The 17,302-nt window shown below is 32.1% G+C and overlaps 1 protein-coding gene across 1 annotated transcript; it reads right to left on the minus strand.

Annotated features, from left to right (window-relative positions):
- Positions 1-265: 265 nt before the first annotated feature.
- LOC114637328 (vomeronasal type-2 receptor 116-like) lies at positions 266-17,040 on the minus strand. The gene is made up of 6 exons (XM_028785563.1): positions 16,829-17,040; positions 10,191-10,485; positions 9,032-9,838; positions 7,765-7,980; positions 5,958-6,081; positions 266-1,203 (listed from the first exon to the last, which is right to left on the minus strand). Exons 1-6 carry the CDS (start codon positions 17,038-17,040, stop codon positions 266-268), a joined length of 2,592 nt encoding a protein of 863 aa, XP_028641396.1.
- Positions 17,041-17,302: the final 262 nt, after the last annotated feature.

The following is a 17,302-nucleotide window of genomic DNA, read 5'->3' on the forward strand; positions in this document are numbered from 1 at the left end:
CCAGAGGAGGATAAAAATCTGGAATGTAAAAACTATTAAATAAAATTTAAAAAATAAATAAATAAAAATAAAGTATATTATGGTTTTCAATAATGAAAAAAATAATAACTGGTGCCCATTCTATTCTGTAGTTGGAAAATTGCAATACAGTTGGATAAACGCACAATCTCTGATAGAATCAATCTTATATTAGAAATGTATCATACATGTTTCAAATTCTTTAGAGCATAAATTCAAACCTATTAAGTTATTATAGAAGCTAAAATTATTTTTGAACTGTTTTGTGAAGTTTAATTCTTTTAGAATGTGTAATCTTCCTAATATGATGAAATGAATTTTTGTCTGGTCTCAACAAGATAATATAACACTTAGGGGCAAATATAAAGCCAAGGAGTGCTGCACTGGAAGCCAAAATAGAGAAGACTTCCATAGCCACCATGAGTTTTCCTTTAGTGCTGTGGTATACAGGGAGGAAGGTGATCCAGACACAGAAGAACACAAGCATGCTGAATGACAGAAATTTTGATTCATTGAATGTATCAGGCAGATTTCTAGACAAGAAGGCCATGGTGTAACTCCCAAGTGCCAAGAAGCAGAGGTATCCGAGGAGTGAGTGGAAAGCCACAGCTGAGCCCTTGTTGCACAAAAGGATGATATGCTCATGTTCTGTATGAACATCTTGGTCCAAGAATGGAGGAGATGTTGCCATCCACATTCCACAAAGAACAAGTTGGATTAGGGTACAGATAGGAATGATGTAATTTGGGGCCCTTGATACCATTAGCCACCTTACCATTCTCCCTGGAAAAGTGGCCTTAAAGGCAATGACCACAGTAATAGCTTTGGCTAACACAGTGGCAAGAGCCACAGTGAATGAAACTCCAAATGTGAACTGCTGCAAAACACAGGTGGCTGTGTTGGGCTGGCCAATGAAGTTCAAAGAGCAGAGGAAACAGAAGGTAAGTGTGGTGAGCAAAGTGTAACTGAGAGCTCGATTATTGGCCTTGACAATGGGAGTGTCTCTGTGTTTTACAAAGACTCCAATGACAATGCCTGTGAGTGCAGAGAAGCACAGGGCTATGCTGGTGAGGGCAATTCCCAAGGGGTCTTCATAAGCCAGAAAGCTGTGATCTTTCTGAAGGCAGTGATTCTTCTTTTTATTTGCATAATAGCTTTCTGGACACTTCATACATTGATCCACATCTGGTCAGAGGGGACAGTGATCATGAGTCCATGCTAAGACATTACTTTCTACATGCTAATTGGACTTATACAGAAGTCACCTGCCCTTGTTCTCTTAGGAATGATGTATTATGCCTACTTTTGTGAATGATTTTAGATATATATACAGACCACGTTTTTCCTTAGATATGTCTTTTAGTTTTTGTGTTTATATATAACATGTTTTTATCCATTCTATCTCTATTTCCTACTATTGCACTCATTCCTATCCCTCAGTTTTCACTCCAAACTTAATGTACTGTCTAATACAAGTTTTTATATTTTATACTTTATTCAGTGCTGCCAGTATAGATATGATTGGGATAGCTTGTGTTGGAATATAGGTACACTTTCAGTGTCTACATTCCTAACCAAAAAGTGACGTCTCTCTTTAGATAACCATGAAATACCAGGAGTTTTTCCCACAACTGATCTTTATATTGTTTTAAATTGAACTAATCTTTTGCCTTTACTTTCTTTAGTTACACATCTTTTTTAACGTTTATGAAACTAGTGGATCTTGTCAGAAGTTAGTAGAATATTAAGATTCACTGCACAAATCAACTTTGGCCCAGAAATTTCCATATATATTATTATAAATTGTGAATTTGACATGTGAAATCTATAAAGTAGGTAGAATGTTTTTTGCAATGATTTTCGGATAGTGCTATTTTCATATTGAAATCCTAAATTTTCTTATCTCTTTAAAAATTCCTTGTATTTTGTTAATTCTCTACTTGAGTTTTATTGAATAAACCTGATTTTATTACTAAAGGCTCAAAAAATTTCCCAGTGAGTTTTTTTGTATGAATAACAAATGGTAGCTATTTTCTGTTTTCACATAGCAAATGAGAAGTGATAAAAAAATTTGCAAAACTTCTTTATGACACTCTTCGTAAAAGTTTGGAAATATTATGTTTAACATAACACATATGCACCCTTATTTATGTGTCTCATTATCAATAAATCCACATATTTCTTAAAACCACAAATAATCACCATATTTTTTTATTTTATATCATTAATAATATTGAATTTGTAGTTCGCCAATTTGAAAATAATACTATCTTATTTTCCTACTTTTAATCAGGAATATTTTCAAATTTAAAATGATTAGTAATTCATTGAACACCAGTCATTTGTAAATTATGCTTATTACATAGAAATACAGTTGGATTTTATCTTGGCAAGTGAATGACAATTATGTGTCAAAGGGTACATCACCAAACTTACTTTGTGACAAAGGGTCATGACTACATACATGTATCCATTCATCCACTCACTTACTTATCCACCCATATATAAATACACATAAGGAGAGATTTCATTTGGCAGATAACTTAACATTATGATTCATCATAATAAAAAGATGAAATTTATAGAAGAGAATGTAGAAACGGTATAGAATTCAGAGGCCTCAGAAGATTATAAAGAAACAGTGATATAGAACACATCATTACAGCTGTGTATATGAACTCATTATTGTAACAGGATGTTCATTCTTTGTGCAAGATTCGATTTGACTGATTATCATCACAGAGGTGAGATTAACATGAACTCACATCATTATCAGAGTAAATATTTTAATTTATTTTCTGATATGAGAGTAGAAATTACTAATCTTTAAGACTGTCAGCACTAGAATGTAGAACAAGCTACAGTGCAAGTCTCATATTCAAGAATACTTGGGTAGAACAATTTAGAGTTAAGTGAGATTTTTAGGAGACAAGTTAGGTAAATATTGAGAAAATGGTGGTTTGGATAAAGTTGTAGGGCATTAATATGTTTAAAATATATTATGAATTATTTAGAAAGAAGTATTAATACAACTATAGATTCAATTTAACCAGGTACAGAAAAATTGAAAATAATTCTTTTTTGCTTTTATGGAAGATGACATGAATGTGCACATTAAATATTCTTCTATGTTGAGATATTATATTCATTTGAAGTCTGTCCCATGCCCCTGCCTTTTATACATATTTGTATATTTTGACATCCTAATTCCAGCATACTTTTATGGCAGTATTGCCATAAAAATACCACTAAATGTCACAAATCTGAAAATGAGTGAGAAAGGGAAATGTGTATATAGTTAATATGTTTACCGTTGCTTGTTTAAAAGCATCACTAACAATTTTCCCACTTATAAAAGAGTCAACATTAAATTTATAACAGAACATTCATTGAAAAAAAACAATGCAACAATTACAACACTGAATGTTTCAAAAATAAGGAAAATCTCTTTGATGTGACTAATTTTTACTTAGAGGAATCAAGCTATTAAAAGATTCAGAATGGTAACATAAGAAAGTTTTACAAAGTAGGATTAGAAGAGAGTATGGCTGATAGAAGTCATTTTAAACATCCAAATATTTTTTACAGTTCATGAATTCATACTTCTATTCACTCCCATAAATAATTACTCATTACTACATTGAATATTCCTAATAAACTTCATTAACACACATTTATTTAAATTTATCTGATAATTAGAATTATATTACTCCTTCCTTTTATTATATTTCTACAGTAAAATGTTATAAAGTTCATTCTGATTTTCATGATTCCATTCCAATCCAGTTAAGCTTCTTTAAATTAGTGAATAATTGAAAAATCAGCTCTATCTGTTTTGAATAACAGATAAAATATTTGTATTCTTATTTGATGTATGTAAAATTATTTTCTCGCTCATATATGTGTATCATGTGTGTATGTATTTCACATCTACAACTCTAATTCATATGACAGGTGCTCATTTCTGAAAGCAACAATATTGAAAAGTGAAATTAGTAGTGGATTATGAGCTCATGATAGCAGAGTCCGAATGAATTTACATTAGAAGTGCCTCATTAACTGCAACAGTGGTAGGGACCTTTCGTTTCTGCTATACACATCTACTGTGATATGAAACAGAACAAATGCTCACTCCTCAGATACTCAAACAATGCTTATTCTAACAAAATTATAAGACAAATGATATTTTACTTAAGATAAAATATGTAGTGTTCATGTAAAGTAGTAGAAAATAGAAAAAGAAATCTAAGTCATTAATGGCAATCTTAGTAAGTATAATTTTTAAGTAAATATTTTAAAACTAACTATATTTGTATTATTATACTGTCTTAGTTGCTGTTCCATTGCTGTAAACACTCATAATTAAGTATACTTTTTAAAAAGAATTGAATTCGGGTGTTTGTTTATAATTACAATGGATTAGATAATTTCCATCATAGTAAGAATCATGGAAGCAACCAGGCAGCAATTATACTGGATCACTGGATCTGATATAATATTGGTTTTCTAAATTTAAGCCCATAATATTATGTTCTCTACTTCTGTCTTTCATATATATATATATATATATATATATATTCATTCTACTACAGAGAGTGTTGGTTGGATTGAAGATACACACAGAGGAAAAAGAACTATTAGAAGGTGATAGCTGTTGGGAGTGGAGGCAATTTTATTTTTCAGAGTGCTGCTCCTGGTTGATTGACAAACTTCAAGTGATATGCATACACCCAAGAGTAGATAACCATCACGTACTCTATTAGGTATGTTAATTACACAGATGTGGGTGGGTGGTTAGGGAATAGGAAAATAAATATGCGAAGAATGGTATGTGTGAATACCATCAAAATACTATGTACCAATTTATTAAAAAACTAACACAAATGAGAAAAAAAATCTCCCTTTAGAAACCCCATAAATGGTTACCAAACCCAGACACTATTATGGATGCCAAGAAGTGCATGCTGACAGGATCCAGATATAGCTGTCTCCTGGGAGGCTCTGCCAGAGCCTGACAAACACAGAGGTAGATGTTCGCTTCCAACTATTAGACTGAGCACAGGGTCCCCAGTGAAGCAGTTAGAGAAAGGACTGAAGGAGCTGATGTGGTTCACAACCCCATAGGAAGAACAACAATATCAACCAAGCTGACCCCTACTCAGAGCTCCCAGGGACAGAACCATCAACCGAAGAGTACACATGGAGGGACCTGTGGCTCCACTTGCATATGCAGTGGAGGATGGACTTGTCAGGGATCAATGGGTGGAGAGGCCCTTGGTCCTGTGATGGCTCCTTGTCCCAGTGTAGGGGAACTAGAAGGGGGAAGACAGGAGTGAGTGGGTGGGGGAACATCCTCATAGAAGCAGAGTGAGGCGGATGAGATAGTGAGTTTCTGGGGGGGGGAGCCAGGAAAGGGGATAACATCTGAAATGTAAATAAAGAAAACAACCAATAAAAAAAAACAAAAAAAAGTACTATACAATGTTAAGAAGACTATGGATACTAAATATTGGTAGCCTTGCATCCACTATTTTATAACGCTGTATATATTCCTTTTTATTTATATTAAAATTTACCCTTCTTTAATTTCAAAAAAAATTTAGCTCTGAATAATCCCAATTAAGGTAAAACAGGTCTGAACTTTACATGAATCTTAATGATTAAAGTACAGTGTAAAATATATAAATGTTTGATAGTTTACTCATATTTGCTAAATAGTACAGTAAAATAAAGCACTATTAAGTGCAAGAGAAAATGTTTTCTGCAAGTATCACTATTGACAGTAAATAGAAGATGTATATCGAGGATGGTGAAAAATTATTGCATTTAAGTTCCTAAACAAAGGGAGGAAATCATTTATCTCTGAATTCTATTAAGACCATTTTTATTGTGAAATGATGTGGAGAAATGAGGAAGGATTCTGTAAAATCTAAATTTACCTGTCTCATTGGAAATCTCATTTTCTGCACAAGGTGTGCAATTATAACAGCAGACAGCCTGACCCTCTAAGGTGACTTTCCTGTATCCAGGCCCACAACTCTCACTGCACACAGATTTTGGGATCTGAATGGAATAAAAAAAATGTTATCTGCTATGACAGCAATTTTCAAGTATTCTTCAAAACACAGAAAGTATTTGTAATGGTTATACCCTTCAAAAGGTAAACATGTTTAATTATTTCTCAGAGGATTTTAGCAGTATTGGGGAAATTGGAATCTTAATGAGTCAGAGACATTTTTGAGAAAAATGGGTCACCTAGAACATGAAGGGCGAGGGGTATCTCTAGACTGATAATGCCTTAGTACTGACTCTCTCCTGGGTTTAGTAGCTTTACTTCCACCATTATAGCGAATCTCAACTGTCAACTTGACAGGCTTTAGAATGATCATGGAAACATATATGTACCAATTTCTATGAAGGAATTTAGGTAAATTTAGCTAAGGAGAGAAGGGCCACTTAAATTAAAATTTGTTACTATTTATAGGTTACTGTCTCTGAAAAATGTAAAGGAGATAGAATAGAGCTTCAGCATTCATTCATTCCTTTTTACTGGCAAAGGGTATAATGCCATAAAACCCTCATACGTTTCAAAATGATGCATTTGTGAAGATATTTTACTGCCTCCTCAAAATTTTTCTGGAGTTATTTCAGTTATGTATTTAGTTACAGGAGCAGACAAGTAAATAGCTTAGACATGTACACACATTACAATTTTCTTTTTCCAGTGAACTAAAAATCAATGAATCAAATCATTGATCAAAACTTCAGTAACAATGAACCTATTGAATACAAACTAACAGTTTAATGTGCTGACAGAATGACTTAGCATTTTGAATGCAAAGTATCTAACATATGCTCAAACATTGACTGTCTCCCTGTTGATTATAGTATTTGGGGAGTTATTAAACTTTAAAGAATGCAGACCTGCTCGTAGAATGTTCAAGGTAATGAATCAATGACTGCTAACTTGTTCAAATATATGACTATTCAATTAAGACCTATTTTCTTACAGAATACCTTCAAACACCTAGTGTCTAAATGAGGGTACTGAAGGGTAAAGAAATGTCTGAGTGATAAGGAAATGTCTAAAGAGTAATAAAAATGTATCATTGCAGTGAAAAAAAACACTGCCATTGTTTCCCTTAAATATCCACTTTCTAAAATTTCAGCTATAAAAATGTATAGGAAAAATATTGATATTTCTCATTGAAAGTATTACCTGGGGTAGGAATTGAACTACTATAATCCTTGCCTCAGGTCCAGTTTTCTCATGTTACTTACTATAAATTTCTGTAGGAAAAACATTTTTCTGGTCCTTGACTTGTATCTAGAACTAACCCTTTCTTTCTTCTTGCCAGTCATGTTGGACTCTCATACCTCCAGGATCACAAGGCATAGAAGTCACTTTGGGCCATGGTATTTGATGACAGCCACAAAAAAAATTAGGTTGTTTTATGACGTTGAACTCAAATGACAGATTTTCTAAAACTACCCATAAGAAATTTTGCACAGGTCAATTTCCTCTTCTGATGTATCCCAAATTTGTGTTATCTTCAGAAAAACTAATCCTTATATGAGTTATCTTTGGGTGATATATATATATTGAATATTGCTATTGTTCTGAATCAAGGAAGGGGAAAACACAGTATATGAGTAATATTCCTGTGGTATTGTATTCTGGTAATAAAATATTGATGGTCCTTGCATTAGGCAACAAGCTTCATTATATCAGAAAATGTATCCTACCTCTGAAAATGTTTCTGGCCATTGTATCATCTGCTCAGATAAAGTCAACTCTTGGCCATTGTGAGCATTTGCAGAATAGGTTCCTATTTTCATCTTTAGTCCAAGACCCTTTGGAAAATTCCAAAGGTTAAGAATGTCATACTCTTCATTTATTTTCAGTTTCCAATCTAAACCCATGTTTTCCCTCACAAGAAATTTCCTCAGGAAAGAGTTAAGCTGAAACAGATTCATGACTGTATATTACACTGTGTCTAAGAGGTAGAAGAGAATCTATGTTATGTGAACTCTCTAATTGTTTTTAATCACTGATATAAAACTCAACATTAATTAAGCTTCCAGTAATATTGAGTAAATAAATTCCTGGGTAAATGAGAAACAATTCTTCTGAAAGATCATTCAAGAGAAAACTTTGAACAGGCCTTAGGTAACAAATACATGACTGTTTACTCATTCAAATCTTTAATATTTTGAGGCGAGCCAGAACTATTTGCTTTCAGAAGATCTTCAGAAATATTCCAGTATCTGAAATGAGGGTGCTGATATCTAAATGGTAATTAAAAGGTATCACTTAAATAAAAACAAAACAACAACAATAAAACATTATTTTTCTTTCCCTTAAATATGCACTTTTTTATTTCTGTTGTAAGAAATACACTGGGAAAGTATTGGTTTCTTTATTATTATTATTTTGTTGTTGTTGTTTATAATTTTTAATTTGATATTTTATTTATTTATAATACAGATGTCATCCCCTTTCCCCATTTCCCTTCCCTAGAACTCCCATCCTACCCCCCTACTTCCTTTTGCTTTTATACCATTTTAATTATGTGCATGTATTAAGGTCAGTTCTAGGTTGAGGGTCTAGCAATACAACAGATGCAAATAGTCAAGGAACAAGCAAGACAATAAACACAAATAGTCAAAGAACAAGGAAAGTATTAAACCCAATTACTTGAACACTCCTGTGATCACTGTTTCTAAGGGCTTATCAGGATGACCAACCTAGTTCCATGAGAAATAACTGTACAGGGAGCTATTGGTCACATGATCTTGATGATGACTTAACACATTTCCTTCTGGTACCATACAACACATTTCTCTGCATCATAAAATTGAGACTGCCTTGACCTCCATGAAACATTAGAAACAAAAACACTACTGTGATTTTGAATATCATATACTGAGTTTTACAATGCCTATCTTAGTATCTTTACAAATTCTTATATGCCATAGTGCTGATATTATGATAAAATATAAAGGATATTACCTGCCAGGGAAAGAACACCATCCCTTCTCCATTTTCATGTGGTTGTATTTGTATTTTCTTAAGAGTAATCTCATGGAGACTGTGAGCCACAGCATACACAGCATTATATATATTATAGCTCTCTGTACTCATGGAAACACCAAGTATGTGCCTCGGTAATATATTCAAAGAAGCATTAAGTTGACAGTTGTCCAAAAGCTGACAATCAATTTTAGAAAATGAACAATTGAAGAACAAATGCCACAACTTAGGAAGATAGATGTCTTCTGGGTATTTGTAAGGATTAACTGTTTCAATAAACTTGGTAAACTCAAAACTTTCTCCATAATGTTGTGTAAAAATAAGACTCCCATGGAATGAGTCTAACATGAAATAATCAGCATGGTCAGTAACATCCTGTTCAAAATTCATGATCCAGACTTTCCAGGTCAGTAACCTTTGCCCAATATTTCGCATTAGTCCTTGTAGAGAATCAATGTCACCATAAATAATGATCACATTTGTTGATGATTCCTGAATCTCATCCATATTTTTCCATTGTTTGTTAAAATATAAAGTCCTAGTGGCTGGGATCATTTTCACAAAAGCTATGCAAATTCTTTCTTTTTCCATCTCATCTCTGAAATCTGATAAAAGTTTATTCCCTTTGTGATCATCTGGGAGGAGAAGACCAACCCAGGACCACCTAAAATGAAGCATCAAAGATACAATGCCATGTGAAAGAGCTGTGTCCTTGGTGCTCATCTGGTAGAGAGAAGAATACTTACTTCGGTCACTCAAGACAGGATCATAAGATCCAAAAGAAAGCTGAACCAAATTTGAAAGAAATGGAAGAATATTAACATCAAACACAATTTTAGTACTGAAACATATAATAACAATAGGGGAAAAGGTAGGTTTATTCCAGTTTTAAAGGTAAATTCTATTAGGAATAACAGAAAAATCATACTATGCCAGTTATTTTCAATAACCTACATGGTTTCATTCACTTCGTTTTTTTTTTTTACCTGCAAGCAGGAGAAGTGTGGATTGATCACCAAGTGTCTGGGTACTGGGTTTGATGATTGCATAATTCAATCATTCCTGTTTCAGTTTTGAGACAACTATAATATCAACAAAGGAGACCCAATTTCAAGTCCCTGTATGCACATTTTCTCACCTGTGGGAATTTAAAGAGTTGCAGCAGTGTACCAATGTAAGCAGATGTTGTCCATGATGTTCCTGTAAGTGCAGCAGAAATTTTTCTCTCATTGCACCTGTAATTAGGTAAAACTTTTCCCCGCTTGTGAGCTGTGAGCCAACTACAGGCAATCATAAGAGTATCTTTCTCTGTGAATCGCACATTATAGAAATCAAATCCAAGAGTTATGTTTGGCAAAATATTGGGATTACCATTGATCTCTTCAATGGCATATACCAAAGCCAGAACAAACTGGTAGTTCTTAAAATTATATCTGTGTAAATGGGATAAAAATAAACAGGAATATTACACAGACCATATATATCTTCATATTTAGTCAAGTAATAAGTAATATTTAGTACTTTATTTTGTTCCTATAAAACATATTTTCTAATTTCTATACCTTGAATTATGGAACTATTTGGGGTACATGTATTAGAATTCAACAAGATAATTTAGTATTAACATTCATTTTTTACATTTACCCCAAAACGTGTGTTATTTATCTTTTATATGTCAATGCAGCAAAAATTCTATCTACAAATCAGGCATCAGTTTCTTCTAATACCAGATCTGCTGGTATTTGGATCTTGGACTTATATGTTCTTCTGTTATGAAAAGCTACTCTTCTTATCAAACCTTTTGGTTTTTAGAAACAACATCATATTATTCCAATAATATTCCAAGGCTAATTCATTCTATATGTGGGTCCTGTTATTTCTCTGATATATTTTTTTAATGTGGCAGCATGAAATTGCCAGTGTATAACATGCTGGCATTCAATTTGTAGAATAAATCCTGCACCTGCCTCTGAATTGATATAATCAAAAATAATGTATCAGAAAGCCTGTTGCATTTGTATCTTTCTGTGTACTTCTGAAGTTTGTATATATCACTTTTGTTCATATGTGTTCTGTGTGTTCATGAATAAGGAGGTCAACAAGTATAAATGTGAGAGAGCATAAATTTCAGGCTTAGTCCTCATTATTCACACTCTTTACTGATTGCCTCTCATTTTTATTTATTTTGTATATTTAATTGGCTTAGTGAGTGACTGCACAACTGCATGGTTGAATTAGAGGAAAATTGAATATTTGACTATGGCTTCCCGGAGACATGCCCTTTATATCAGGCAAGTCTCAAACTCTATGCCTCTTCCTGTGTCTGGTGAATAAATAGAATAAAGACTTCCTCACCACAAAGCATACTTGGTCAAAACAAAGTAGACAGAGTACTCAGCTAGATAGATCATGACAGACAGGGTGTATATAGGAGTAAGTGGGAGATTTCAAGAATAATCAATATCACAAATTGCTTCTAAATATAAACATTACATTCAAATTTCCATGCAAACATGAGAAAAGGCAGGAGTACTAGGTCAGCAATTAAAGATGTTCTTTTTCCAGAGAACCCAAATTTGTTTTCCAGAAATCATATTAGACAGCTCAATCTAATCAAAAATTACAGATCCGGAGAATTCAATACCTCTTCTTCTCTCTTTGTGTAACTGTACAAAACTATCACATATTCAAAATAATTCATGCACAAAATAAAAAGAAAAATAGTTCTTAATGATAAAAATAATATGAGTTGAAGGAAAAGAGATATTAAAATGTAAAAAAGGAAGTTAATACAAAATACAGCTGCCATCTAGGTTCATTGCTTATGCTATTTATTTGTAAATGTTTGAGATTACTTATAATGATATTTGAATGTGTGTATGTGTCTTGAAAATAATTTCATTTTGTATTTGATAGTTCAATAATGTTATTAGTTACCAAAAGAGAAATTATTAAAAAATTACTGAACATATTATGAAGATAGACAGATAAAAATTAGATAGAATTTTTTTCCACTGAAAAGTAATTAATAAAACAAATGTTAAACTGAGAGTAGTATGAAAAATATGACATTTCCTTAAATATAAATACTATACATTGAAATGTATGCAAATATAATTGTCAAGCTATATATAGATATACAAATATATGGATATATGGATACATAGATATATGGATATGTAGGTATGTATATAGAGAGATATATGATATATAGATATATAAATTTGACAAATACATACATGTAATTACATATGAGTACATGAGAGGTAACAATCAGCATTATGTATTTCATACCAAGAAAATTTGGAGAACTCAAAAATCACCTATCACAAAGCAATGACATGGAGAAATTTTAATCACAAAATATAATCACTCTCTTTTGAATACCTGATTTTGAATATACATTGTTACAGCAAATATATTTTGAAAGTAAAAAGAATTTTATAATTTATTTTGTTGAGATTATAACATAATAGCATCATTTCTTCATCCCTTTTTTGTTTGCAAAACATTATTCATGTCTTTCCTCTTTCTTAAGTCCATGGAATGATTTTTCATTAATTGCCCAATCAGACTCAAAATTAAACATACACATAAAACACACACACACATACATACTCACACCCACAAACAGAAATGACAAACACTAGGTAACTAAAGATTGCTGTGAAATAACCTGTACTAGGTGTAAAATTCTTCTTCAGGAAAGAGCAAACCAGTTGGTTATCTTCTATGAAATTCTCAGTGCTGAAAATATATTCACAAGTAAAATCATATAGACTGTAAAAATTTTTATTTAAAAATGAGCATAATTTCAGTAGAATTTATTAATAAAATACAAAGTGAAAGTTGATTCTCAACCTCAGGAACTGCTTACAGAGAAATGTAGGTGATGATGATAAAACCCATGGTGCTTGGGTAAGCAAGATCAGAGTTCAGACACATGATGGAATAGATTTCACATGGCAGGGAGGTTAGATTTAAATAAATTAGAACAGCTCACAGCATCACAGAAAGAGTCTTAGGTCCTAAATAACATCCAAAGAAAGACTCAAAGGAAAAGGAAATTAATAGTAATACTATTGGGCACATCCAATCAAACACGCAACAGTATTTTGAACAAAAATACCCTACACTGTTTATGTGTCATTCCTTACTCCAGACAATTTAGATCTGGAATCTCATAGATTGGATCAAAATTCATTTAGACTAATTTATATAAAGCACTTACATGATTTTGAATGGATATAATTATTGTGGTTTTCAGCCAAGTGAACCTGTTATGTAATTGGTATATTTAGTTCATAATTAAAATATAATATCATGACTGCTCAGAACATGGCAATTTTAATGGATGAGAATTCATAGTATTGTAAAAAGGATGAAAAATGACTGCAGAAATGCAGACAAATCCCTTTCAACTGTCAACAACTTCAGAAATGAGTTGCATATATTTTCTAGACATATAAGTTTCACAAAATTTAGAGAAAATATCACTATTTACTTAATTTAAATAAAGGAAAATTATTACTTAGCTATATATAGATTCAGAAATAAGAAAGGTTTTCAAGGTAACCCAATCTAAAAAGGTTTGACTCATTACTAAATGTGAATGTTGTAGATGGGTGCTCACATTTGTCTGTATAAGTGACAATTTGAGATGAATGATAAAGTTCTGCTGTTCTGACAAGTAACAATCATCAACTTGCCTCACTGAGACCTTGTCAAAAACTATTATGCCAGAAACATTGGTTCATATCTAACAAAAACCTTGTGTTTTTATTTATGTCTTTGCTAGACTATTCCTCTGCAGATAATATACTTCCTTATAACATACCCTGAGCTCAACAACAAAACCTAAGTGTCAAGGAAAAGCACAAATTGGAAATGAATGAAGGCTAATGGTGCCTAAAACAAGTGAGACAGACACCAAAGGAGAACTTCTCAAATTAAATGAAAAAAAAGGTCAAAACGTTAGAGAACACTCCAGATCCAGTCTACCTTTGTGTACTACAAAGCACGTGTTTGAAATTCAAGGAAAGAGGGATATCAATTATAAGAAAAATTGAGTATCTAAATATAGTTAGGAGTAGAGCCACAGTCACTGCTAATATACTTAATTGAAGACATGATGAAAAGAAACAAGAATCAAATTACCTAAGTGAAAAATATTCCAGAAAATGTGCAGTGGAATTTTTCATAGTTTTTCCATTCCTGAAACTAGTGTAGCTACAGTTATTTAATGTATATGTTTATACTTAAACAATTCTGCTTATCCAAATTACAATAAAAATTTTGTAACTACTATTGAAATAATATTGATAAAACTTAATCAAAGAGAAAATATCTGTACTCAGAAAATATGGATATAAAATGTTTAAAACACATAACAATGTAAAATATTTCAGAATAATGTTCTAGGCAACATTTTTTTCTTTTAATGTGAAAAACTGCTCATAATGTTTTATAATTTTACAGAGTAAATATCTATTACACTTTGGATATTATTTTAATTCATGCAAAGGAAAATAATTCACCCGCATACCTAGAGAAAATTCCAGGTTAAATTTTGAAAGCTATGAGGAGATCAATAAAAGATTTAACATACTGGCAACTAAAATGGCTTAGCCATTGCACATGCCTCCTACTTGTTCTGAGAGATATAATGTGCTGAGAATTTAATTTCAGCACTCTCATTATGAAATGTTAAAATTATTCCTACAGTTTTACTATCTCCAGCTATTTTGAGTTGCTTCAAAACATGTGCAGACATGCAAATAATCTGTGTGATGACAAATTTGAAAAGATTTTACCATGAAGATAACAATGGAACACAACACTTTTCTCTTAGAGTTATTATAGAAAGATCAGGAACCATACTTGCTTTTCTTCAACACTCTGTAAAATAAGAACTCACTTGTCTCCTATCCTGTTGTGATAGACTAAAAGAAAGATCCATCTAGAAAAGGACACCATATAAGTGCTAATATAGGAAATATGAGGGTCCAGTAATTTTTTGTAAACTTGATAATTACAAGAAACGCATTTAAGCACACACAACACATAAGGAATAGAAAATAAAGACAGATAAAAATACCATTTTTTTGAAATGTATATAAACTTACAAGTAGGTAAATAAAAGATTACATAAGAATAATAAATGTAGTTTCTCAGCTTTGCGGTGCATATGTTTCCCTGTGGTCCATACTGTATGGAAAAATATATGCTTAATGCATAATATAACAAAAATATTTAAATTTTAATAATATATCACTATATTTCTGTCATGAACTTTATTTGTTTTCTTTTCTGACTTTATAATAAGTTTAACTTTTGTTTGGCCAGGACACAATTATTTTTCTATAATAAATAAGCCAGGCATGAAACACTCACAGAACCTAAAGTATCGGTTTTTATAGTAATGATCTTAACCCTGAAATATATGAAGAGAAGCACCTACTAATACACAGTTTAGCCCAAATTGCTAAGAGTAAAGGGCTGAGGCAAAGTGGCACTATAAGGAGCATTAATGATGAAGTAGAAGAGGTCACATTCAACATGAAAAGTTATCCCATTTGCTTGGCATGTGGTTTTTATTTGAGATAAGCTAAGATCCCCTAAGAACTTAGGTCTACCATGAAATATTTCATGTAAATACAAAATTTGATAGCAATCTTTGCTACGTTTCAAATTTCAGTAAAATATGTCCAAGAAACAATATATCCAATGACTTTTTATAAGTCAACACTTTTCCTCCTCAACAGTCTTTGATTTAATGATTTACTACTCCACCAAGATCTTTACAAACACATAATATTGTCACACTGAGCATAATTCACTTCACTCTTTTTTTTGTCATTTCCATTTGTTGAGTCTCAAAATATTTTCTCATGTGCTCACAGGGATTTACAAGTATTATCACTTTACATCAGGGTCTTATTTATTGGAATCATATAGATACAAGAAGGTCTGCATAAGATATGGAGACTGATTGGGTTACTTACTACCTTTATTTAGAAACATACATGAATATTTCTCTTGAATTTAGCAAGACCTATTTGACACTATTAATCATGTATATTGCATTCAAGCTATGAAAGTCAAAAATTGACACTCTCATAGTCACTGTATCATTGTGAACATAGCCATAAAAATAGAACAAATTCTGTAAACATATGCAGAAAACAGATAAACATGGGAAAGCTATCTATCCAAGAATAAAGAAAATAAATCACACAACAAGCATGAATACAAATCATGAGATAGCTGGTATATCTACAGAGCACATAAGTACTCTGAACTTCTAATCGTGAAACTCTAAGCCTGGAACTAGTGTCATGTAACAGACAGTTTCTTCACTCAAGTATCACAATGAATACTCAAGTTTTCTTGCATTCAGTGATAACACCTAATATCACAAAACCATAGCAGGACTTCAAAAATGCCCTGAACACCAAGATCAGGCTGAAATTAAAGCATGCTTCCTCTGAAATTATTACATTAAAATAGTCAGACCTGGTAGCATTACATGTTTGGTAGAAGGGTACCTTAGCAATCAAATGAGGAGGCTAAAATGGAAAAAAAAGACAAATATTATTTGTTATTTCCCACCTTAGACAGCAAAAGAATCCAAAATATAAATAATATTGAAGAAATTTTAGAATCTCTAATAAAGAAATTTTCACAGCCAATACCTCAAGTAGCATATAAATTTTAGTGGTTACACCTCATAAGCCATAATAATTCAGAACTCTAAAAATTAATAGTTGTACTTACTGTAGATAATAATCCTCATAATAATACGGTATATATGAATTTTTAATTTTATTAATGGTGTAGTATGTATGAATGGGAAAAAATGCACCAATCCTCACATCTCCATCATGGTGAAAATCTTCGGCAATTATGTGATAGCAGATATTCAAGTTAAAGGTGAAGACAATGTTGGGAAACTGCAGAAACAAGGGGATAAAGATCCAAGAGAACATCCTATTAATAAACGTGTCTGCTTGATTCAGATCACACAGTATCCTGTATATATAGTTCATGTTTTATTGTCAAAATGCATATTTGAAAATTGTTGAGTAAGGTAGTCCAAATAATGATTCTAAGTTTACTTTCTATTGCCTCTTCCCTTAGCATTGGGTGCTATGAAACTATTTATTCCCTTGTGTTCTGCACTTGCACTAGAGGCCATCAATTTTGGTGGAAAAACACACCAAAAATATGTTTGTGGACTTTATTTTTTAC

Source organism: Grammomys surdaster, unplaced genomic scaffold, assembly GCF_004785775.1.
Source record: "Grammomys surdaster isolate TR1022 unplaced genomic scaffold, NIH_TR_1.0 125276, whole genome shotgun sequence".
NCBI lineage: Eukaryota > Metazoa > Chordata > Mammalia > Rodentia > Muridae > Grammomys > Grammomys surdaster.